Below are 23,277 nucleotides of genomic sequence, written 5' to 3' on the forward strand. Positions count from 1 at the left end.
ATATGAACTATTTTAACTCTGCTGGTAAGTTTTTTTTCTAAAAGACTGTATGAAGAAAAAGATTGTAAGTCAATAACTGAGTCAAGGTGCCAACATTAGAGACATTATCACAAACTAAAAAAGGAAATTTCTGACTATTTATAAAACATTTCCTAGGGGCGCCTGGGTGGCTCAGTCAGTTAAGCGTCTGCCTTCAGCTCAGGTCATGATCCTGGGGTCCTAGGATCAAGCCCCACATAGGGCTCCCTGCTCAGCAGGGAGTCTGCTTCTCCCTCTGCCCCTTACCCTCCTCGTGCTGTCTCTTGCCCTCTCTCTCTCAAATGAAATCTTTAAAAAAACCCAAAACAACAAAAAAACCAAAACATTTTCTAGTTGCTATTTTTTTTTCTATTTGGTATTGCTTTGATTACAAAAATGCACTTAAGTGGAAGATTGATGTTCCAAGTAAAACAATACTTTAAAGATACGAAAAATATCTAAACTCAGTTTCCTTAATAGCATGTACTTTGTAAGCTATAGATTTCAGAATGTAACTGGGGAAGTATTACGATAATCTTTTTTTTTTTTTTGTAATTTTTTTAAAGGGTATTTGTACAACCCAGCTCTGTCAATTGTTAGCTCAAATTCAGGGCAAACACCCTATTTTAAGATTCATCTCAGAAAGAAATCATATAATCTGTAAGGTTACTTCTAACTCTAAAATTCTGTAACGATTTGTATTTCCTTAGATGCATGCTACTTGATTTCTTTGCATTTTAGCTATGTAAATGAATCAGGAAACATGCATAGTAAATAAAAAATGTGTTCGTCCCACTGACAAGCAGAAAGGAACACACACACACATTTTAGGAATATATATGTATTTTAAAGGATTCAAAAGCACTTCAGTAAGCAAAATCAAAGCATGGATGAGAAGAAATACCTTAAGTTACAGTCAACACAGATTAAGTTACTTAAAGATTTACGTTTGTGTTTATATACATAACATGCTACAGCATAAAAGCACCCTCAACTTTGTTCTCCTAAGGTACAAGTTAAATATGTATTTGTTGAGTGGTATCTCTGGGGGTCTATATATTGGTTGTGAGTGGGGATTCCAGGTTTCTTTGGGTCTCTCTCAAGGGCTCATCTCCCTCCTTCAGTACTTCTCTTCCCGTTTTCCCTTACACAGAACTGCCATTCTTAAATTTAATATCCAATTTTCACCACTTGCTCATGTCACATGGTTCTTTGAAATGTTATTGTCCAAGAACTGACATGTATTTTTTATAACAAGCAGAAGCCAAAAGATGTAGACATCACACAGTTTAATTCAATGGTTATTTAAAAAGTAGAAAACAATAAAAATTCAGTTGCCAACTTAGAGGATTTTCTACATCATTAAGTGTTCTATTTTATTTCCATGGTCTGAAATTTATTTCTCACTCAAGAAAACAGATTCATTTCTAAACATTTATTTTATCTTTCTTTGCTGGAAACAGAAGAAACATTTTTTTCTTTGACAAAATTGTCCTAGAGGAATAAAACAAATACTTTTCCAAATTAGAGCACAAGTCTTTCCTAAATGTCACTGTGTGATAATTCAGATATAGTAGCAGTCTTTAAAATTTCATAAAAGCAACTGTTAAGATGGCGGTTTGGGCCGTTTTGCAGATGGTCCATCTGAGTTAGTTCTATTATCAGTGTTATTTTCATCTTCTGCATCGTCTTCATCATCACCTTTTAAAATAAATATTTGTTGTATGACAATATGTTCAGTGGTTCAAAGAAATAAGATTGCTAAAATGCTTGATAATGAGATCATTTCAATTTTAAGGATTAATAAAATCATGCATACAACAGATTCAAAGTATGTATGGTTAAAAAGATTTCAAGAATTTTGGTGTTTAAAATTTTATCACTTTTTTTTGAGACATAATTCATAGACCATAAAATTCACTCTACAATTTCTTGATTTATAGTATGTTCCCTAGGTTGAGCAACTGTCACTACAATTTAATTCTAGAACATTTTCATCATTCTGTAAAGAAGTCCCGCACCCATCAACAATCACTTTCCATTCCCCTTAGCCCTTGGCCACCTCTAATCTACTTTCTATCTCCATAGATTTGTCTATTCTCGACATTTCATATAAATGGAATCATAACATATGTGGCCTTTTTGTCTGCCTTCTTTCATTCAACATGTTTTTAAGGTTCATTCATGTTGTAGTGTTTATTGGTACTTCATTCCTTTTTATTGTTAAGTAATATTCCATTGATGGATACACGTTTTATTTATCCACTCATCAGGTGATGGACTTCTGTGCTGTTTCCACTTTTTAGTGATTATAAAATAGTACTGCTATGAACATTCACGGGTAAGTTTTTATGTGAACGTATGTTTCCAGTTCTCTTTGGAGAACTAGGAATGGAATGAGGAGATCCTAGAAGTGCAATTACTGGGTCATATGATCACTTTAACTTTTTGAGGAACTGCTGAATCGTTTTCCAAAGAAGGTATATCATTTCATATTTCCACCAGCAATGTATGAGGGCTCCAATTTCTTCACATCCTAGCTAACACTTATTGTTCTTTCTGATTATAGTCATCCTAGTGAGCATGAAGTGGTATTTTATTGTGGTTTTCATTAGCATTTTTCTGATGGCCAATGATGCTGAACTTCTTTTCATGAGCTTACTGACCATTTGTATATCTCATCTGGAGAAATGTCTATTCAAATCCTTTGCACATTTGACAACGGATTATTTGTAATCCAATTTCAGTACTTAGTACTTTTTAGAGTTCTATCACTTTTTAGTAATTGTTGTAATTTTTAAATTTTGTACATTTGTTGAGATAGAATTCATATAACACAAAATGCACCATTTCAATCTCATTACTTTTAACAAAGGAAATTCAAACCTAAGCTTTATGGGGTCATCATTTAATATACACAAACATGTCCTCCAATACAAAGATATTACTGACCTGCCATTAAGAGAATAGGCAGCAGTTATTTTTCCAAAAAGTAATGATATTTTAAGAAATGGTTCTAGCTATACTCATCCTTATTCCAATGATAACACTTTCAACAGATTAGAGAAGTATTTCTGGAGCCAAGAAACAGGGCTTCACCTCGAACTTATGTGGCAACGCCCAGTTAACATTCATGGAACCAATCTATTGTCTGAACTCAGAGTAATGGTCTGAGTTCACATTATCTGGAACTATCAAGATGTAAACAAGATGGGAAAAAAAAAAGTACGGTACCATTTAAACCCCTCTTTAAAGGAGTTAAGTCCTGACTCCCAATATTTAATTCTTAGGTTCTTCAGCTCAGGACAGAAAATGTACCTACCTCTTTTTGTATTCACTTGAATTTCATATTTCTCCTTTCAAACTGTACCTTCTAAAATGGGATATGGGAAGGAGTTAGGGCTCCTTAAACTGAAATCTTCAGAACCTATTCGGCGATAGATGGCAGTCTTCCTAACATGTTTGTAATGTCAACCCTGGTAATACTCATTTTCATCCTTCACCCCCCCCCCAGCTCAAAAGTCATGTCCCCTCTCTGAAGGCTTCCCGGGTCCTCTGAGTTTGCAATAATTACAGAGGGCCCTGAGGTCGTACTTCCAGTCTGTAATAAGTGTTTGCTTGTCTAACCCGCACCAGCCTGAGAGTTCCACAAGGCCAGGAACTGAGTGGCATTCACCTCATTCTTTCTCAAGAGCACAGCCCAGTGCCTGGCACAGAGTACTAAGCATTCAGCACGTTTTCTGTGATATAAATGGAAAGAGAGTCGTGAAAACGCTTAAGTAGAAGCAGCCCAGATAATACGGCGGTAAGTACCAACAATTTTTAGCTGGATTCTTCTTCCCCCCGAAGCTTTCTCCAAGTCGGCCACTCTACCCGGGCTCCCCTGCCCCGCCCTCCTGTCGCTCCAGCACCTTCTCAGGGCTCACCGTCCATGGCCTCTTCTGGAGTCGCCACCTCCTGGTCTTGCGCTTCCTGCTGTACCAGGGAGACGAAGAGCTCGTTCACCAACTCTCTCATCTGGGCCACACCAGACAACAGGCCCTCGAAAGGGTCCGCGTCGCTCGGCGCCTCACAGGGCACCCGCAGCTGCTCCTGCTGCCCATCCACCCCGACGTACTCGGCAGACAACTCCATGACGACCGCTGAGCTTCAATAGCGAGCGACAGGGAAGTGCCACCCGGAAGCGGAAGTCAGCACGCGGCGGGCGCAGGCCGGTGCAGGCCGGCGCAGGCGGGAGGAGGGAGAGGAGTGACTTCCGTTTGTCGGAAGTCGCTCCTCCTCCTTCCTTCTCTTCCCTTCTTTGGGATTGGTTCTTAGCACTGGGCCCCGCCTCCTCCGGCCACGCCTCTCGCAGCCGCTTTTCCCGCCTCCGCCGGGCCGAGCCGCGGTCCCGCTGACAGTTGAGAATGGCTGGGGCGGAGGGGTCTGCTGGACGGCAGTCGGAGCTGGAGCCCGTGGTATCGTTGGTCGACGTTCTAGAGGAGGACGAGGAGCTGGAGAACGAGGCGTGCGCCGTACTGGGCGGCAGCGACTCCGAGAAGTGCTCCTACTCGCAGGTGGGCGCGCGGCCCGGGCCTCGCCTGCCCCGGGCTCCCGCCGAACCTCCGGTACCCGACCTGACTTGCCCTATTCCCGCCTGCGCGGCCCGGCTCCCCCTTGGTGGTCCGGGGCCGCCGTTTGTGATAGGCTTCCCCGTCCCAGGCCCAGCTGCCCTTAAACCTCAGCCTCCTGGGTCCTTCTTAGCCTGTAGCCAGCAGGGCCCCCCTCCTTCCTCGGTCTTCCTTCGTCCGGTCTCTCAGGATTCTCCGGGCTTTGATCCTGGGGCCCCTGCTCTTTCCTTCCTCTCCCGTCTCTCCTCGGTGCCTCGTCTGCTTTTCAGAAACTGTCCCCGTGACCTCTTAGATACGGACATCTTTGTCCTTACTTTTCCCATCCTAAGAGTGTTTATTAGGAACCTAGTGGGAGAGTCAAAGCAGAGTTAAAGGAGAGAGCTCTGGGTTTGAAAATCTCCCCCTGGGCTGGGATCCTTGACAGCTAATCCCCTACAATTTAGTTTGACAAGTGCTAGCTTGTAGTTTTTTTGGCGAGACGAAGCAAGTACAGTGTCTATCTGCAGTCGTCCCCCCCCCGGCCCCCCGTGGGAATAGACCGGAACCACGACAGCAGGTGGCACTGGCAAAGGAGGGGAAGAGAGGAGAGGATTTGCTTGAAGGGTAAATTTGGCATTTGGAAGACGTTATGAATCAGGATTTGAGGGGGTGCGTTGTAGTGTTTGGTGACTCATCCTGTATTTCTAGATACAAAAATGGAGCAAGTTGGGTAGAAGGAAACTACACGGGATGAGAATTGGTAGGAAGAAGGTTACTTAGACTCTGGGGGATGCGTGGAACATTGGGGGATGAGCTGAGAGACTTGGGGCCATTATGTGGTGCAGACTGAGCTCATAATACCAGTTGTCATCGTTGACCGGTTGAGTTTACCCTGCACAGTGGTTAGACTGTTGAATTAACCTGGTATCTGCAGATAGTCCCAGATGTTGGCCGGTATTTTAAAACCTTTGGTCACCACTAAAACAACTTTTTCTTTGCTTTCCTTAAAAAAAAAAAAAAAAAGTGTGTGTAAGCTTTTCTTGAAATGTAGTTAGCTTTATAAAACGGACTTCCTAAAAATTTTCTTTTTACTGTAGTAAAATATGTGGAAAATCACACAAGTCATGTCTATGGCTTGGCGAAAAAAGTGAACATATGTATGTACCTACTACCTGCCGCCCCCCCCTCCCCGATCAAGAAATTGAACATTACGGGCATCCCAGAAGCTTCTCTGTCTCCCTCCTTTCTAGAGAAGGGTAACCACTCTCAAGATCTCTAAGTTTTGCCTGTTGTTCTTTCAACTTTTAATTTTGAAAAATTTTAAATCTACAGATTAAGTTGAAAGAATAATATTGTGAACAGCTGTGTACTTCTTACATGTATTCATTTTTTGCCACATTTGTTTTATCTCTCTTCTCTATATAATACACTTTACTCCCTGAATCATTTGAAAATAAGTTGCAGGGGCGCCTGGGTGGCTCAGATGGTTGGGCGTCTGCCTTCGGCTCAGGTCATGATCCCGGAGTCCTGGGATCGAGTCCCGCATCGGGCTCCCTGCTCCTTGGGAGCCTGCTTCTCCCTCTGCCTCTCTCTCGCTCTCTCTCTCTGTGTCTCTCATGAATAAATAAATAAAATCTTTAAAAAAAAAAAAAGAAAATAAGTTGCAGACATCATGAAGCTCTAAATATTTCAGCATGCATCTCCTAAAATCAAAAGGATTCTTTTAATGCATTGATTTTTCTCTTTGGTGGAGTCACAAGTATTTTCCAGAATTGTAAGTGTGATATTGCTAACATAAACCTATACACATTCTCCTATATTTTCATGTGTTAAAATGTTGATGCAGGCCAGCTTATTCTTATTTTCAGCTGGCTGGGAATTTAAAACTATCATTTTAAGAAAAAATTGTATGAAAATGAGCACTACTGTAGGACACATACAGCGATTTGAAACATGCAATGGTGTTTTGGTACTCTCCTGTGTAATTATTCTCTCTTTCCATTTTGGGGCTGTCTTTTAGGGCTCAGTAAAGAGACAAGCACTATATGCCTGTAGTACTTGCACCCCAGAGGGAGAAGAACCAGCAGGAATTTGCCTAGCTTGCAGTTATGAATGTCATGGAAGTCATAAACTATTTGAGCTATACACAAAAAGGTAAAGACAGTCAGAGATTGGCACTGAATGCTTTTTAAATGTTTGGATTCTTTCCCACCTGCACTGTTTTTCTTGTTTTTCTATTTAAAGTAGTTGTGCACTGGTAAAACTCAGTGTAATTGTTTCCTATAATATAATTGGAGAGAACAGTTTTTCCAGGGGCCTTTTAAAATAAAATTATTGTATAAATTCAAACTAGTCATTCCTTCTTTGCCATTATTTTACTTGTGTGTTTGTGTATGTGTGATGTAAATATTTGTCTCTGTGCATGTTAATTTTCAGAATTAGTAAATATTTTATTGTTATGTGCTTGGAGAAATTTCAGTTTGGTTACAGGAATAGCGACCAAGGCCACTTTTTAGATCCTAGAAACGAATTGAAAGGGAAGGGGCTATGATACTAATTTAAAGAGTAACTCATTAGATTTAAAAGAAAAATTAAAATCGGCTCTTCTTCATTTTTTCCAGAAACTTTCGTTGTGATTGTGGAAACAGCAAGTTTAAAAATTTGGAATGCAAATTATTTCCTGTAAGTACGCACTGTAACTAAAAATGCATTGAAAATAGCTGAGATTGGGGCACCTGGGTGGCTCAGTCGTTAAGCATCTGCCTTCGGCTCAGGTCATGATCCCAGGGTCCTGGGATCGAGCCCCGCATCGGGCTCCCTGCTCAGTGGGAAGCCTGCTTCTCCTTCTCCCACTCCGCCTGCTTCTCCTTCTCCCACTCCCCCTGCTTGTGTTCCTGCTCTCTCTCTCTCTCTCAAATAAACAAACAAAATCTTTAAAAAAAAAAAAAGAAAATAGCTGAGACTGATATTTGCCAGAGTGGATAAAAACTACACATGTTCCAAAAAAGAAGTTCTTATGCTTATTCTTTGCAAATAGGCAAATCAGTATTAGACTGTATTCTTTTTTTTTTTTTTTTAAGATTTTATTTATTTATTTGACAGAGAGAGACACAGCGAGAGAGGGAACACAAGCAGGGGAATGGGAGAGGGAGAAGCAGGCTTGCCGCTGAGCAGGGAGCCCGATGTGAGGCTTGATCCTAGGACCCTGGGATCATGACCTGAGCCGAAGGCAGACGCTTAACGACTGAGCCACCCAGGCGCCCCTGGACTGTATTCTATTTTTTATTTTGTTGGAAAACTAACCTGTTCAGACCCTACATTACAGATTGTAATTAATATGAAAGATTTTGGTGGGAATATTCTTTAAAGTAATTCAGGTTTGATTATGTTGGTTGTGCTCATGGTTTAAGGCTTTTAAAGCAAATGGTATGACTTTAAAAACAGTAAAAAACTTGGTAATAATGAATGTGAGCTAGATGAACACAGGAGTTTTTCACTACTTTTTGTCTAATAACTATACTTACACAGTAACGTTTACTGAAGTATCTGAAATTAAGTAGAAAGTAAGGGATTTTACATTGTTCAGTCATACTTGCTATTTCCCTCCTTTGAAGGTTATTTTTAGGCAGTTTCCTTGCCTGCCTTTTACCTTCTCGTAACCTGGGAGCTTTGGCAATCACAGCTGGGCATTAAGAAGTACTTCGAAATTCTAGGCCAGTGTTCATTTACATAGGTCGATCATTAATATAATTAACTTTTATCAGCATTTTGTTATGGACATATTTGGTTTCCCCCAATTACTACAGAGAAGGTACAAAAAAATTAATTTTATTTATTCTCTATATCCTAGAAAAAGTATCCTTTTAATAGGAGTGAATTCTTTTTTTTTGAACTTTGAAAGTTAAAGACCAACCTTTGGGGAGGAAGATATTTAATGTAGAAATTGAATGCATTGACTTCATGCAACAGGAAATTTATGATATTTATATTTCATTATATTCATGTTATTTATTATATCTTATATTACACTGATGATGTATTATAAATATAATATATGTCATATATGTGGTATTTGTATGAAATTTATGATAATTTATACTTTCATGATGCCTGAGATTATAGTTAAAATTAGACCATGTTATATATTGAAATTAATCTCTTTTAGGACAAAGCAAAGATAAATTCTGGCAATAAATACAATGACAACTTTTTTGGATTGTACTGCATTTGTAAGAGACCTTATCCTGATCCTGATGATGAGGTAAGAGAATTGGAGGTTGATTGGAGGTTAATACCTCTAGCCTTCACTCCTCGGCCTGTTGTCCAGTCTGGATCTCTGTAGCTGTTCAGAGGGGATTTGGGGATTATGAGAAGATTCTAGGTTTATCCTTTCTTAGGAGTCTGGGCTGGAGCTGTAACTGGTACAGATCTCGACTATTCTCACTCTACACCATGAGAGTGAAATATTGGACAGGACTTTCTCCAGGCCAGCACTTTCTTCCTTCCTCTCTCTTATTGCCTGCCTGATCCACTCCCCCAAACACTGTCCAAAAAATGACCTTCAACTTCTTGCTTCCCTGAAAGAAAAGAAATGGGGTGTACAGACTGAATCCTCTTAAAGATTTCAATATATACAAAATTTTTAAACATTAAAAAAATTTTTTTTAAAGTATACACAATTTAAAAAGAGCTTTTCTTCTTTCTCACTCCATCTTCTTCCTAGATATAACCAATGTTAACACTTTTTGGGGTATATGTTTTTAGACCTCTTTCTGTGCCCACGTAAGTGGATGTGTACTTCAATTTGTAGTTTCCTTTTAACAAAAGTGAAAATTCAGTACATTCACTTCTGCAGCTTTTCTCATTTATCACAGACATCTTTGCATGCAAAACAGCACAAATCCAAATCCATCTTGTTCTGATAGCAGCCAAGTATTCATAATGTGACATGCTGTAAGTTAGTTACCTAAATGTTCTGTCGCAGATCGGTGGTGTCTCATTTTTCAGTATTGTAAAGAAAGCTGCAGTGAACATCCTTATACAGTAATATGACTGAGTATATTCCTGCAAGTATTTATGGATACCCAGACGTAGAACCAATGAGACATAGGACATTTATATTTACAGTTGCGATCATGTCTGCCAAAAGAGTTCAGTCACAGACAGTAGGTGATAATGTGCTTTTCCCCATACTCTTGTCAGGCTGACATATTAGCTGCCTTTTTAAATTTTGCCATCTTGATAGATGAAGAGCAGTATCTTTTAAAAATTTCCTTTTCCTGGGGCGCCTGGGTGGCTTAGTTGGTTAAGCGACTGCCTTCGGCTCAGGTCATGATCCTGGAGTCCCGGGATCGAGTCCCGCATCGGGCTCCCTGCTCGGCAGGGAGTCCGCTTCTCTCTCTGACCCTATCCCCTCTGATGTGCTCTCTCTCTCTCATTCTCTCTCTCAAATAAATAAATAAAATCTTTAAAAAAAATAAAAAAAATAAAAAAAATAAAAATTTCCTTTCCCTGATCATGAGTAAGATTATGTATCTTTCATGAGTTTATTGGACATATTTAATAACCTATCTGAATTGTCCTTTCATATTCTTGGCTCATATTTTGACCTGCTTTTGTTTGTGTATTTACTGATATGAAGGAGTACTTTTATGTTTAGAAAAATTAGGCTTCTGCCTTCCTTGCTTTCTAGTTGTCTTGGAACTGTAATTATTGAACCAAATTATGTAGAGGAACAAGTTGAAAATATCTTTGAGTTAACAAAGATAAAACCTTAAAACTGGATATTTTAAGGTGGGGTAAGGTGTTATAACACTGTTAAAAGACAAAAATAAGATGCTGAATAAATTGGTCAAGGCAGAGAAAGAATAAAACTGCTACATATATATATATATTTTATATGTGTGTGTGTATAGGTCTGTATATGGGCATATATAAAGATATATATGCTTTTTTTCCCTTTAAGAAGTTATAATAGGGAAAAGACAGAACAACATTGGGATATTAATCAGTAGATATGAAAGCCTGGGAATGAAAGGAAAACCATTCCAAAAACAGTCTATGCCCTTTAGTATATCGTTTTCCTGGGGCCAGAATTTAATTACTTAATTATTTAACTAATTCAAGTTAGGGAATTTTTTTTTTTTTTAATTTTTTAAATTTTATTTATTTATTTGACAGAGAGACACAGCGAGAGAGGGAACACAAGCAGGGGAAGTGGGAGAGGGAGAAGCAGGCCTCCTGCAGAGCAGGGAGCCCGATGTGGGGCTCGATCCCAGGACCCCGGGACCATGACCCGAGCCGAAGGCAGACGCCCAATGACTGAGCCACCCAGGCGCCCCTCAAGTTAGGGAAGTTTTGCTGTCCATATTGTCAAAAGGCTGTTTATGATATTTACTTTTCAGTTTAAATAAAATGAAGGGGTTGAAGAATGTGGGGTTGCCACATTCTGCGTTGGTCAATTCATCTTAACCTCCCTGGGCCTTAATTTACGGATAAAATGAGAAGCTGTTACTTACAAAGTTTTGTGAGAGTCAGATGCCAAGTAACGGAAGTGAATGAGCTTTGATGGTTGCTTCCAAAGTGCTCATCTCAATGTAACCCTTCTGCAGACGGGTTCCTGGAGAGTGAACTTCTCTGACCCTGTGACCCGCTATTTCTCCCTGTCCCCTTGACTATTGGAATGTGGATAGCAGTGTCACAGAATTGGTAGAGAATTATTTAGTGTCTAGTTCTACTGTTTGCCAGATTTACTTCTGTGTCCCAGAATTCATTGTAATCATTAACATGCAAACTGCTTTTCCGTGTTAGATTCCGGATGAAATGATCCAGTGTGTAGTCTGTGAGGACTGGTTCCACGGGAGGGTAAGGAAAGCTTTTACCTTTTAAAGCCACTGTCTTCACAAAAAGAGAAAAGATTTTTTCTTTTTGAATTGTGTTATATTTTACCTTATAATTACTCTTCCAAAAATAAACTATAAAGATACGATCAGTGTTCTTTTGCAGTATTTATTGATTACATAATGAGCATCTTGGACGGCTTGGAGACCACAAGAAAAACACTCAGTTTCCTGTATTTGCAGCATCTTGGTGCCATTCCCCCTGAGAGTGGCGATTTCCAGGAGATGGTGTGCCAGGAGTGTATGAAGCGCTGCTCCTTCTTGTGGGCTTATGCTGCACGGCTGGCAGGTATGTGTCCCTCTGGTGGTGGGGTGCACAGACCTGGGCTCCTGACATTTCTGTGTTTAGTCCAGAATTTTTAGCAACTGGTTTTTTTTTTTCTTTTTAAATTCAATTAATTAACTTATAGTGTATTATTAGTTTCAGAGGTGGAGGTCAGTGATTCATCAGTCTTATATAACACCCAGTGCTCATTACATCACGTGCTCTCCTTAATGTCCATCACCCGGTTACCCATCCCCCCACCCCCATCCCCTCCAGCAACCCTCAGTTTGTTTCCTATGGTTAAGAGTCTTTTAGCAACTGTTTTTAATGGGACTCTGAGGTATAGAAAAAGTGTGAGATACCTTCCTTCTCCACAAGGTGCTTATAGATCGGTTGGGAGACAAACAAGAACAAATTTGTACTTAAATAGCATGACACAGAGGCTGGATGAGACCAGAATTAGGGAAAATGGAGGAGGAAGTTTTTGAATGGGCCTTTGAAAGATAAATAGAACCAAAATAAGTTGTTCTTAAATGGAAGACATTGTATTGGTTGGAACGGGTGGGGTATAGTTTGCTACCCGGTGCTTTTATTTTACACTTAAGAAATTGGCGTGAAACAGCTAATCAGCAATGAATGGTCTTGAGGCATTAAATATTTTATTTTACTGGTAATGTAAATGTGTTACTTAATTTATTTTTTGAGTGGCAGTTACTCGTAGTGTCTGCTGCTCTGACCTCATAATGTCTTGCCCTTCTCACCTTTAGGGAACATTTTACCATACGCACCACAAACAGCATAGCCATGCCTAAAATCTCACCCTGCTCTTTTGATTTGTCTCAAAGTTCTTAAACTTGGATGTGTCTTCTTTCTTTTCATGCCCTTTTCAGTTACATCTCTCACTTTCCACTGGACCTGTGTCTGTTTCTCATGCATTGGGGTTTTCTTCATCGATCCTCCCCTCCATTTCCTTCCATCTGTCAACAGATGGCCTCATGTCCCATTAAATCAGAATGCCATCATCTGACACGAGCTCCCTAATCATTCCTCTTCTCTCTTTTTTTAAAAGATTTATTTGGGCGCCTGGGTGGCTCAGTCGTTAAGCGTCTGCGTTCGGCTCAGGTCATGATCCCAGGGTCCTGGGATCGAGTCCCGCATCGGGCTCCTCGCTCAGCGGGAAGCCTGCTTCTCCCTCTCCCACTCCCCCTGCTTGTGTTCCTGCTCTCACTGTCTTTCTCTGTCAAATAAATAAATAAAATCTTTAAAAAAAAATAAAAGATTTATTTATTTGAGCGGGGGGAGAGAGAGAATGCACAAGTGGGGGGAGAAGCAGAGGGAGAGAGTCCCAAGCAGACTGCCATGCTGTGCACAGAGCCTGACGCAGGTCTCAGGACTCGGAGATCATGACCTGAACTGAAACCAAGAGGCAGAAGCTTACCCGACTGAGCCACCCAGGCACCCCTCTTCTCTTTTTAACATTATTTCTGCCTCTATATCCATTCTTTTTCATTTCTTCCTCTCATAAAGAAAAGCTGGTTTTTTCAAAACTACCCTACCACCTGTGTTTGCAGTTAAACCTCTTCCCACTGCTTCTTGCTTCCTGAGGTGTCCCACCTCTTTTTACCATCTGCAGTGTTTTTCTTTTTCCTTTAAATATAAAGTGCTTAAGTAGTGATTGACATTTTAATTTGTTGTTTTTATTTAGTTATTTTTAAAGATTTTATTTATTTGGGAGAGAGGGACAGAAAGAGAGAGCACGAGTGGGGAGGAGAGGGAGAAGCAGGCTCCCCACTGAGCAGGGAGCCAGATGCGGGGCTCAATCCCAGAACCCTGGGATCATGACCTGAGCCAATGGCAGACACTTAGCTGGCTGAGCCACCCAGGCGCCCCAAAGATGTTTTTATATAAGTAATCTCTACGCCCAGTGCGGGGCTTGAACTCATGACCATAAGATCTAGTTGCATGCTGTAACAACTGAGCCAGTCAAATGCGATTGACATTTTTAAATGAACTGTTCAGGGGTGCCTGGGTGGCTCAGTTGTTAAGCATCTGCCTTCGACTCAGGTCATGATACCAGGGTCTTGGGATCGAGCCCCGCATCAGGCTCCCCGCTCAGTGGGAAGCCTGCGTCTCCCTCTCCCACTCCCCCTGCTTGTGTTCCCTCTCTCGCTGTGTCTCTGTCAAATAAATAAATAAAATCTTTAAAAAAAAATGAACTGTTCAATTATTTTGAACTCCGGATTAGGCAGGCATAACCTAAAAAAGAGTTGATAATTCCCTTCTGTTTATTCCAGAGATTAAGGTTGACTTTCTCTTTTTCCAGATTCTGAAATATTTTTTAATCAGACTAAATGATTTCACTGTTCAATGGACCTCTGGATATGTGTGTGTTTCTTTTCATTGAACCCACAGTAACCAAAGTATCTGCAGAGGATGATGGGTTGGTGCTGAATGTTGATGGAATAGGTGATCAGGAAGTCATCAAACCTGAAAATGGAGATCATCAAGATAGTACCCTCAAAGAGGAGGTTCCAGAACCTGGACAGGATGCTGTCAAGGAAGTTAAAGCAGAGCAGACTAATGAACCATGTACCAGCTCTAGTTCTGAATCTGATCTCCAGGTAACATACGAAGTATGAGCCATAAAAGAAAGAAAGCTTAAGTAAAATTAATGCTGGAAGCTCCGTAGCTTTGGATTTCAGCTGTACCCTTTGCCTAAAGAAATCCTCTCTACAGTCTGAGCTCTGTGATAGTGTAAAAAACACACTTCAAAATTTAATTTTCTTTCAGACAGCATTTAAGAATCAACATCTCAACCCGGAATCACAGCCTGGCTGCAGACTTCAAGAGCTTAATGCTCAGCGGTTTCTAAAGAAAGACACTGCCACCTATTGGCCCGTGAACTGGCGCAGCAAGTTATGTACCTGTGATGATTGTATGGTGAGTTCTGGGTCAGGGTCACTGTTACTGTGTTTATTCTGGACTGATGCCTCAGACAGGGCCATCTGGAAAATATATTTGGGAAAATGAAGCTAGGACTGTAGAGAGCTCTCAAATATTTTATATTAAGCAAATTTATGAAATGCTACTTGCAGTCTGCTTGCAGAAGAAATTCAGAATTACATAGCACTTTCTATTTACTTATCTTCATTTTAGTGGAAAATAGAAATGTCATAGAATTTGCTTAGAAATAAAAATTGCCTGAAAGTTACAGTAAGTCTGCAGTTTTTAAACAAAGATCTATTTAGACCATGCAGCACCTACTGGGAAGTTGGGAGGTTCCTAGAAGAGATTTGGGTAAGAAGACTAAATCACTCAAGCAGTTCTGTACTAAAGGCTCAGGTTTTCTGGCAGTTAATCTAAAAACATTAAATTTTTAGTGATTCTCATGAAGTTGACTTTCTGAGAATGACATACAGTTCTAATGGGAAACCCGGTTTTATTTTTTGAAGAAAATGTATGGCGAGCTAGATGTCCTGTTCCTGACTGATGAATATGACACAGTTCTGGCTTATGAAAACAAGGGCAAGGTCGACCAGGCAGCTGACAGGAGAGACCCTTTAATGGACACCCTTAACAGCATGGACAGAGTCCAGCAAGTGGAACTTATTTGCGGTAACTGCTGATTGAACAAAAATGCACGAAGTTCATACGGTTTCCTTCACTCTTAAAATATGTATAGGGAGGACTACTAATACCTGTTGTTTTCACTTAATACAAACAAAGTTTAAAATTGGAATTACAAAGTAGCCTTCAATTACACTTGCCTAATTGTAGTGTTGCTGGGTATTGAGCCATTGTTACCAGAGTCATAGTCACGTGCTAGAATCATTACGTGCTTTGAGAAACCTTGACGTGTGCTCTTTTGATTCATGGTAGATGTATGAGTAAAGAGTAATAGAAAATCAATATCTTTTTCCATCCATTGAAATAGTTTTCATTGAACATTACAGGTCCTCTTTTTGACAGTCGTTCAGGTTGCTCCAGGAAACCACCAGAGGGGAAAATATCCCTAAGTCCTTCATGGCAGGCCTTTACAAATTTTACCCCAGCATGCCCAGCTGATTTTGGTCATTTCCATCCCAGCCGGTCTCTGCTCGATGCCACCACCTCAGTGGCAGTGATCATTTCTGTCTTTTATTTTTAACTGTTTGATGAATTTCCTTTGCCTCTATTAGACTAAAAGCTTTTCGAGAATGGAGGCTGCATCTGAAAGATTTTTGTAGGCCTCAGGGTGCCTCATACATAATAGAAACTATTAAGTGAGTGAATGAGTTTTAAAACTTAATGTTTGACAAGTCCAAGATATTTCAACTACTAGGATTCCAGAGAGATAGGAAGCCCTTTAAAAAATTCTTAGCTAATCTTTTTGGGCCTGAGGATTTTTTTTTTTTTGAGTTTTTTTGTTGTTTGTTTGTTTGTTTGTTTTTTAAAGAAGTAGGGTTCTAGATATCAAAATGAAAGAACTTGGGAGAAATTGGGAACAAGTTTCTTTCTTTTTTTTTTAAATTAATTTATTTATTTTAGAGAGAGAGAGTATGAGCAGGAGGGGTAGAGGGAGAGGGAGAGAGAATCTCAAGCGGACTCTGTGCTGAGCGCAGAGCCTGATGCAGGGCTTGATCCCAGGACCCTGAGATCATGACCTGAGCCTGAAACCAAGGGTTGGACCCTTAACCGACTGCGCCACCCAGGCACCCCATGGGAGCAAGTTTCTATGCATGTTTCACTTAGAGAAAAGTTTAAAGTATTAACCTATGCAAATGTTAGTGGGAAAGAAGTACTTTGTTTCTAAAAGCAAATGACTTGTCTAAAGTTTACTACCTTTTTTGTTGTTTTGATTTAGAATACAATGACTTGAAGACTGAACTTAAAGACTATCTCAAGAGATTTGCTGATGAAGGCACGGTATGTTGAGTTAACTTTAATCGTAGCCCTGTATGTTCTGAATAAACTATTTTCTTGGATGAAGAAATGACCGTGTATCTTAAACTGGATACTTGGGTGGTGAATGCAGGCAGAACTAAGGGAAATCAGTGAGAGGTGGGGGAAGAAGGGTCTGGCCATGCTGGGAGTTCTTCGCAGCCCTGCGCTGGAGGGAATGAGGGGCAGAGCGGCCACATACAGTCTGGAGAGAGTTCGAATAGCTGAGGAGCAGGCCAGGACGTCAGCCATCCTGATTCTGCCCATCCTGACATTCAAGCAGAGATCCTTGGAGGAGGAAGGAGAAATGACCAGGCAAGGAAAAACTAATGCCAGACCCCTCTTTTTGGACTTTGGATTCTATAGTTTAGAATAAAAGAACTTCAAAATTGGGGCTAGAACATTTTTCTTGCTAGTAAGAGAGACTATATACTTTTAAGGGTGACACTGATTCTAAAATGTGTAATATTTAAAATAGTCTTCCAGATGAATTTACAAATACTTCCTAGCTCTTTACTGTTCATACATTTGTGACAGAATGTCTTTTCTGAAATACTTTTTCTATCCTCCACAGGCAGATATAAAACAAAATTTAACTTTTTTGTTGGCCTAACACTGTCCTTGTGGACGGTTTGCTCTGCTGTGTCCAGACACAGAAATCAAGTCAGGTGTGTTTCTGGCCGCTGCTGAGGAAGTGTGCTGAGACTTGCTGTGTTGGGAGGAGTCTTTGCCAGGCTGCTAGAGACCACTTTCTCCTCGCTCTTAAAGGTGGCAAGAACTTGGAGCTGCCTGCATATCTGGACAGGGTCACAGTGCTGCCTTTCTGCAAAATGAGTTGTAAAGTCAAAAGTTAAGAGTTTTCTATGTAGTAGTATTCTCATTTCTTAGAGAATGTTCTTCATTCTCAGCCTCCTGCCTCTCAGCAGCACTTTAACTGCAGTTATTCCTGTTCCTCTGGTTAATGTAGACTCACACTTCTCTCTTGCTAGAACTGAGAATGCTCATGGGGCTCTTGGGTGGCTCAGTCGGTTAAGCATCTGACTCTCGCTGCAGGTCTTAATCTCGGGGTCATGAGTTTGGGCTCCACGTTGGGCTCCATGCTGGGTGTGGAGCCTATTAAAAAAATAATAATAATGAAGAAAGTTCACAGGTGTAACTATTTTAACCTTGGAACTATTTTTTATTGAAGTATAGTTAGCACACACAATGTTATATTAGTTTCAGGTGTCTCTCAACCTCTGCACTGTTCATGGACATTTGCGGTCTTTCAAATGTGTCAAAGAATGTGTGTTCTTGAGTCTGATCTTGTACCTTCTGCTCTTGTGCATTTTGTGGTCACAAGGCTCTTTATTGGTTTTATAACACACACTTGAAATCAGGTAAAAGAAAGAACAAGCAATTTTATTCAAAATCTTCACCTGTATCCTCAACATAGAATCTTTGTCATCACTAGGGCCACTTTTTATGAGTCTGAGATAATTTTTTTATCTGATGTGATGATTTAAAAAGACAGAAAATATTTTTTATTGTTTGTTCCATGACATTAGTAACTAGATCTTTACAAAAACAATAAGAACCTTAAAAAAAAAAACAAATAAGAACCTTAAGCTGCAATAAGGTTAATCTGCTTTGGTTGTATTTGTACAGATAAGTTCTAGATGTTCTCAGATGAGGGACTGCCTTTTATTTTATGTTTGTGTCTGACTATAAAAGAAAGAACACTTAGAAACTACAAAATGTATGAGAAAAACCAATAAGATGATTTATTATTGATCCCCAGTATTTATTCTTTAACATTTTTACTCTGCATGTTGGCTGTGACCATTTGAGGGTCTAGAAGCTTAAGATTGCACACTCTGTTTTCGTGCTGTTAGGTCACCTCTCCCAACATCCTTGCAGGAAAATTTCTTTTCTTTTATTGCCTTTCAGTGTTTAGTATTGGTGATCCACTGTAGGGACAGTTCCTTCAAATTGGAATTTCCAAGTGTCCTATATATTAGCATTTTTTGTAAGGGTGAATTTCCAAGCCATTCAGCAAATACAATAGAGCTTTGAGTTTCAGCGTCTCGAGTGGATTAGCCACCTAGATCCTGCATCTGTTACCGGTTCTGATTCTTCACTGGTTGACCAGCTGTTTCACCGTTGGTGCTTGTGAAGCTGGTATATCAGTTTCTAGTCTGTGTTGTTCTTCCCCGTAGAGGACTAGGTATCTTACCTCACCCCGAGGAAGTCATCCAAGTTGGCATGGCTGTGTACCTTAGCAGCACTTACCCTTGGGGAGTGAGGGCGACAGTTTCACTTTCTATGCAAGTATTTATCCACTTAACCTTCCCGCCTCTCTCCCTCTTGCTTACCTGCATTCCCCAGGCTTTCTTTCTCTCTTTCTCTTTCCCTCCCTCTCCCTGCCCCACCGTCATTCCACCGTCATTCCTTCATAACAATATGTTACCTTTGTAATTAAAAAGTAAATTCACAAACCTGTTTTGATGGATTTCAGGGGGGCAGTTAGTTCAGATCAGCTGGAGGTCAGATCAGCTGGCTAGACATTCTTGGGGTGAGCAGGGACTCCTTCCAGGTGGTCCCACTTTACTTTTTCATCCATTTTGTCGCTCTTATTTTCTTATTTCTAACATTTTACTTTGCTAATATCATAAACACCTTTGTATGATGCTCTAATCCTTTTTCCAATGAAATGGAAGATAAATTTCTCATTGCATAAAATGGATATTCCATTTACTAAGCATAGTGCTTCTTTATTTTTGGCCAATTATTCTTTTTACGTAGCAAACATTTCTAATTTTGGACTCATGAAGAGGGCAGAGTTTTTTTTGGTAAAGAAGAAAACACAAATCTCAGGGGAAAACAGACTTTGTTTTCTTTGGGCACTCACACAGAGCTGAAGGACATTCCCAAGAGACAGCTGTGATCACAAGAGAGGGCAGTGGTCTTGGGAGACCTCCGGGTGCTCAGTGTATGCTGACCCTGCCACTTGCTTTTCAACAAATGGTTTGTGGTTTTGTTTTGTTTTTTAAGATTTCATTTATTTATTTGAGAGAGAGAAAGAGAGAGAGAGAGAGAGTGCGAGCCGGGGGAGGGACAGAGGGAGAAGCATGCTCCCCGCTGAGCAGGGAGCCCGACTTGGGACTCGATCCCAGGACCCCGGGATCATGACCTGAGCCGAAGGCAGAAGCTTCACCAACTGAGCCCCCCAGGCGCCGGCAACTAATGTTTATTAAGAACTTACTTAAGGCAGTGTTCTTAATAAGAGGCGGTGTTTTATCGGCATCAGATCTGATCTGATCTTCCAACGACGCCATTAGCTAGGTGCTGCTTTTGTCTCATTTCGTGGGAGGAAGCCCAAGTCGGCACTGCTCTGCTCTTCTTGGCTGTGTGGCCCCAAGCAGGCCCGCGGCTGTGAGACGGAGCACTGTAGTCAATTCCACATTCAAAGTGTTCTTACCGGCCGCCTCGCTTGCCTCATTTGTGAAGATCATGACCGGTTATTGCTGTTCCGGAATGCGGAGCCCCTTCCTAATGTGTGCTTTTCACCAACAGGTTGTGAAGAGAGAGGACATCCAGCAGTTCTTTGAAGAATTTCAGTCAAAGAAGAGAAGACGAGTGGATGGCATGCAGTACTACTGTAGCTAGACGGGGGACGGCGCCTTCTCTATTCTGGGCCTCCGCAAAGGCCGCTTACTGTGCCAGGAATAAAAGGGGCGTATCGCACACCTGGTCCTGTTCTGGCCTGTCCTTGGAGAGGCCTCCCCTCCAGCCTTGAGCTTCCTCTCCTCCTCAGCTACAAGTAGCTGTAGCGCGGGTGCTGATTTCACAACCCGCACCCTCTGATTCCGCAGACCACAGGCCTGCCACCCGACTACCAAATAACCCCCAGGTTATTTGCCTCGAAGTTTTAAGCAGTTTGATTTGGTTTTGAGAAAGTAAACTAGTTTCTTTGCTAATGATTTGTTCTTTAACTCCTGAACGTGTCTCCCCTGCCACAGAGCTGTTGTGTCCTGGGACCTGCTCTGCGGGGCATGGCAGGAGCCTTCCTCCTGCCCGCCAGAACCCCACTAGGTCCCCCACCCCTCTGATCGTGGTGCCTTGGGTCAGCGCTTCCTCAGGCCTGGTCTGCCTCTTCTCCCACATCCCTGCTTTCTCCAGTGTGGTCACCGCGTAGAGGCATCTCGAAACTTGCTTCTCCTGGGCCCAGCCTCCAGTGGAGCCAAGGGCCAATGGTTCTCTGGGCTGGATGTCTGTCGCAGGCAGGGAGATTGGCCAGTGGCAGGATTGAGGAAGCCAACCTTTGTTATGATTTTTACTAATAAATTTCAAGTGAAAATTTCATTCACAATTCTCCTGGCACTAGAATCTTAGAACTTCAGTACTGTAGTGCTCGCAGGACTTCCTGGAGAAAACTCGCCAGTGTACTAGTCCTTTTTCTGCTGCCTAGAAAACAGACCGGGTACTACCCTGTGAAATCTTGGTGGTTTACAAAGTCCTCTGGATTTCTTTATATTATCAGGGATATTCATAAGCGTATAGTAAAAAACGGACCTATTTTGATATTGTTCTGTTAGGAAAGTTTTCTTAGAATCCCAATAAATTATTTTCCCCCTAAAATCTGTGTTGAAGAAAAGATACTGGTTTAGCTTACTTGTAGTGAGCAGGGCAGTGAGTGCCCTGTTTCGGAAGAGGCAGACGGTGTGTTAGAGATTCCAAAGGAGGCCCGAGGCTGCACGAATGATGAGCTTTATGTAAATAAAAGTTAACGTCCACGCTGATTCTCTAAGGACCATGAGATCTGCTTTTGAAGAACCTTGTGGACGGTTGTATAAAACCCTATATTTGAGGGGAAGTCCTTTCAGTTGGTATGAAATCTCCTGATGGCCCTCAGTCGATGTGGAAAATACCTTTGATGAACACAGAGCCCTCGGTTGCTCTCCCTCGGGAGCGACATGGTCGCTGGCCACCATAGATGACACGCTTTAAGGTATGGGACTCTAAGCATCGGAGGCTTTGGGGCCACAAGGTTGCATTCCTTTCCCTGTGTGGGTCCAGTGGTGGCCGGTACCAGCCCCTGGATGAGATGAACTCGGCCCAGAGACCATCAGGGCCTCAAAGAAATGGTCCAGGCCCTGGTTTTCTGCATCAAGCTTCTTAATTCCAGGTCCCTGCCAGCAGTGCTGTGTGGAGCTAGAAGGGCCTGTGGCCACAGGAGACGCTTGTGCGCCCTGAGCTGGCCCTTGTAGAGAGGCTAGGTTGCCAAGCTCGGGGCATCTGAGATGGCGAACAGGCCCCAGCTTGGGGGCTCTTGTCCGAGGCTGAGGACTTCTGCTCGCCCCGCGCAGGGTTGCGCCAGGCCTTGCGGTGGCCTGCAGGGTCCTGGCTCCCCCGGCGTCGGCTTGAACTGCCCCAGGGTTCCGGGCTCCCAGGACCGGTCAGGGCCGTGCCTCGAGGCTGTGCTGTCCCAGGCCGCACAAAGTACACTTCTCCCAGGGCGCAAGGGCTCCTCTTGAAAGGTACTGATCCTTCTTTTACATTAACCAGAAAACCTCTTTTTTTTTTTTTTAACCTATGTTCACAACCAGTTTTCCTATTGACCACAATGGACTGTCTCTTCTTGTGGAGATGGATTTTGGCCAACGTGTGGCAGTTGACATAAATGCATGTTTTATGCAAAACAAGAATATGGGATTAGTTGCTTTTAAGGAACTTGGCCATCGTATGTACATTTTTGTAGAATTGTTACTGGACTTACAATGATATACTTCAATCAGGTTTCTGTAAAATTTAAATAAAACCAGTTCAACAGAATGGTGGCTTTCCAGGTTGTTTTTCATCCTATTTAAATGTGCACAACGCCCCCGCCCCTCCCCCCAATTCATTTCTCATAAGAGAAATGAATATAATGTGAGTATTCTAGCAGCCATTCCTGCCTTGGGGTCCTGCCCAAGCAGAGGGACTGGTTAACTTCTCTCCTGCTGTTCTAGGAGATGTGGCCTCACCTGAGGTCCACCAGCGGGGCCCCTGCACCCACCCTGGCTTTGCAACCCCTCCTGCGAGGGAGGGTCCGTGATTCCCGTTGGGGCCTCGATGAGCAGGGGAACAAAGAAAAGGGCTTGGGTTGTGACCGATGGCAGTGTGTTCAGGGACAGTTCCGTGTGGAAGGAGAGAGGCCAGGAGCCCACGGTCTGGGGAAAAGTTGAGGTCCGCCCACATGGTCGCTATTATTTCAAAAGTAAACATGAAAACAAACCTAAAAGCCAACGTAGAGGCCCATCTTTGGCCTCACCCCAGCTCTTGCTGCTGTGGGAATTATCCAGACGTGAATGAAGTGCTGTCTACAGCCCCGAAGCTGCCCGTGTGTCTGAAGACTCAGGCTTCTATCATCCTCAGTGCCAGGAAAGCTGCAGTTCTCCCAGCTCCCAGAGGACCCTAGTGGGGCAGGAGGAAATTGAGAGCCATCCAAGTACTGCAGGGCCTTCGCAGTGACCTAGTTGGGCTTCCCAGTGAAGAGGAGTGTGGTCTGGGAAATGTGGGAAGTACAGGAAACCAACACAGTTCCCAGGGGCCAGGGAGGCTGTCT

General features: G+C 42.0%; 2 protein-coding genes across 2 annotated transcripts; one reads left to right on the top strand and one right to left on the bottom strand.

Annotated features, from left to right (window-relative positions):
• Positions 1-1,290: 1,290 nt before the first annotated feature.
• Positions 1,291-4,152, bottom strand: GON7 (GON7 subunit of KEOPS complex). The gene is made up of 2 exons (XM_025869434.2): positions 3,945-4,152; positions 1,291-1,719 (listed from the first exon to the last, which is right to left on the bottom strand). Exons 1-2 carry the CDS (start codon positions 4,150-4,152, stop codon positions 1,625-1,627), a joined length of 303 nt encoding a protein of 100 aa, XP_025725219.1. The 3' UTR covers positions 1,291-1,624.
• Positions 4,153-4,424: 272 nt separating this feature from the next.
• Positions 4,425-22,505, top strand: UBR7 (ubiquitin protein ligase E3 component n-recognin 7). Its single transcript, XM_025869433.2, has 11 exons — positions 4,425-4,574; positions 6,628-6,761; positions 7,229-7,289; positions 8,773-8,868; positions 11,418-11,471; positions 11,690-11,795; positions 14,184-14,392; positions 14,562-14,711; positions 15,224-15,386; positions 16,615-16,676; positions 20,247-22,505. The coding sequence occupies exons 1-11, from the start codon at positions 4,425-4,427 to the stop codon at positions 20,337-20,339; spliced, it is 1,278 nt and encodes a 425-aa protein (XP_025725218.1). The 3' UTR covers positions 20,340-22,505.
• The last annotated feature ends 772 nt before the right edge of the window (positions 22,506-23,277 follow it).

Source organism: Callorhinus ursinus, unplaced genomic scaffold (genome assembly GCF_003265705.2).
Source record: "Callorhinus ursinus isolate GAN/ISIS: 27379988/994484 unplaced genomic scaffold, GSC_fseal_2.0 scaffold8, whole genome shotgun sequence".
NCBI lineage: Eukaryota > Metazoa > Chordata > Mammalia > Carnivora > Otariidae > Callorhinus > Callorhinus ursinus.

What these genes read in the sequence shown, in the direction of transcription:
- GON7 (XM_025869434.2), bottom strand. Translation starts at nt 4,152, where the DNA reads ATGGAGTTGTCTGCCGAGTACGTCGGGGTGGATGGGCAGCAGGAGCAG. An exon ending in TCCAGAAGAGGCCATGGACG is followed by an intron (nt 1,720 to 3,944) that starts GTGAGCCCTGAG and finishes TTATTTTAAAAG; the next exon opens with GTGATGATGAAGACGATGCA.
- UBR7 (XM_025869433.2), top strand. Translation starts at nt 4,425, where the DNA reads ATGGCTGGGGCGGAGGGGTCTGCTGGACGGCAGTCGGAGCTGGAGCCC. An exon ending in GCAAGTGGAACTTATTTGCG is followed by an intron (nt 15,387 to 16,614) that starts GTAACTGCTGAT and finishes GTTTTGATTTAG; the next exon opens with AATACAATGACTTGAAGACT. An exon ending in GATTTGCTGATGAAGGCACG is followed by an intron (nt 16,677 to 20,246) that starts GTATGTTGAGTT and finishes TTTCACCAACAG; the next exon opens with GTTGTGAAGAGAGAGGACAT.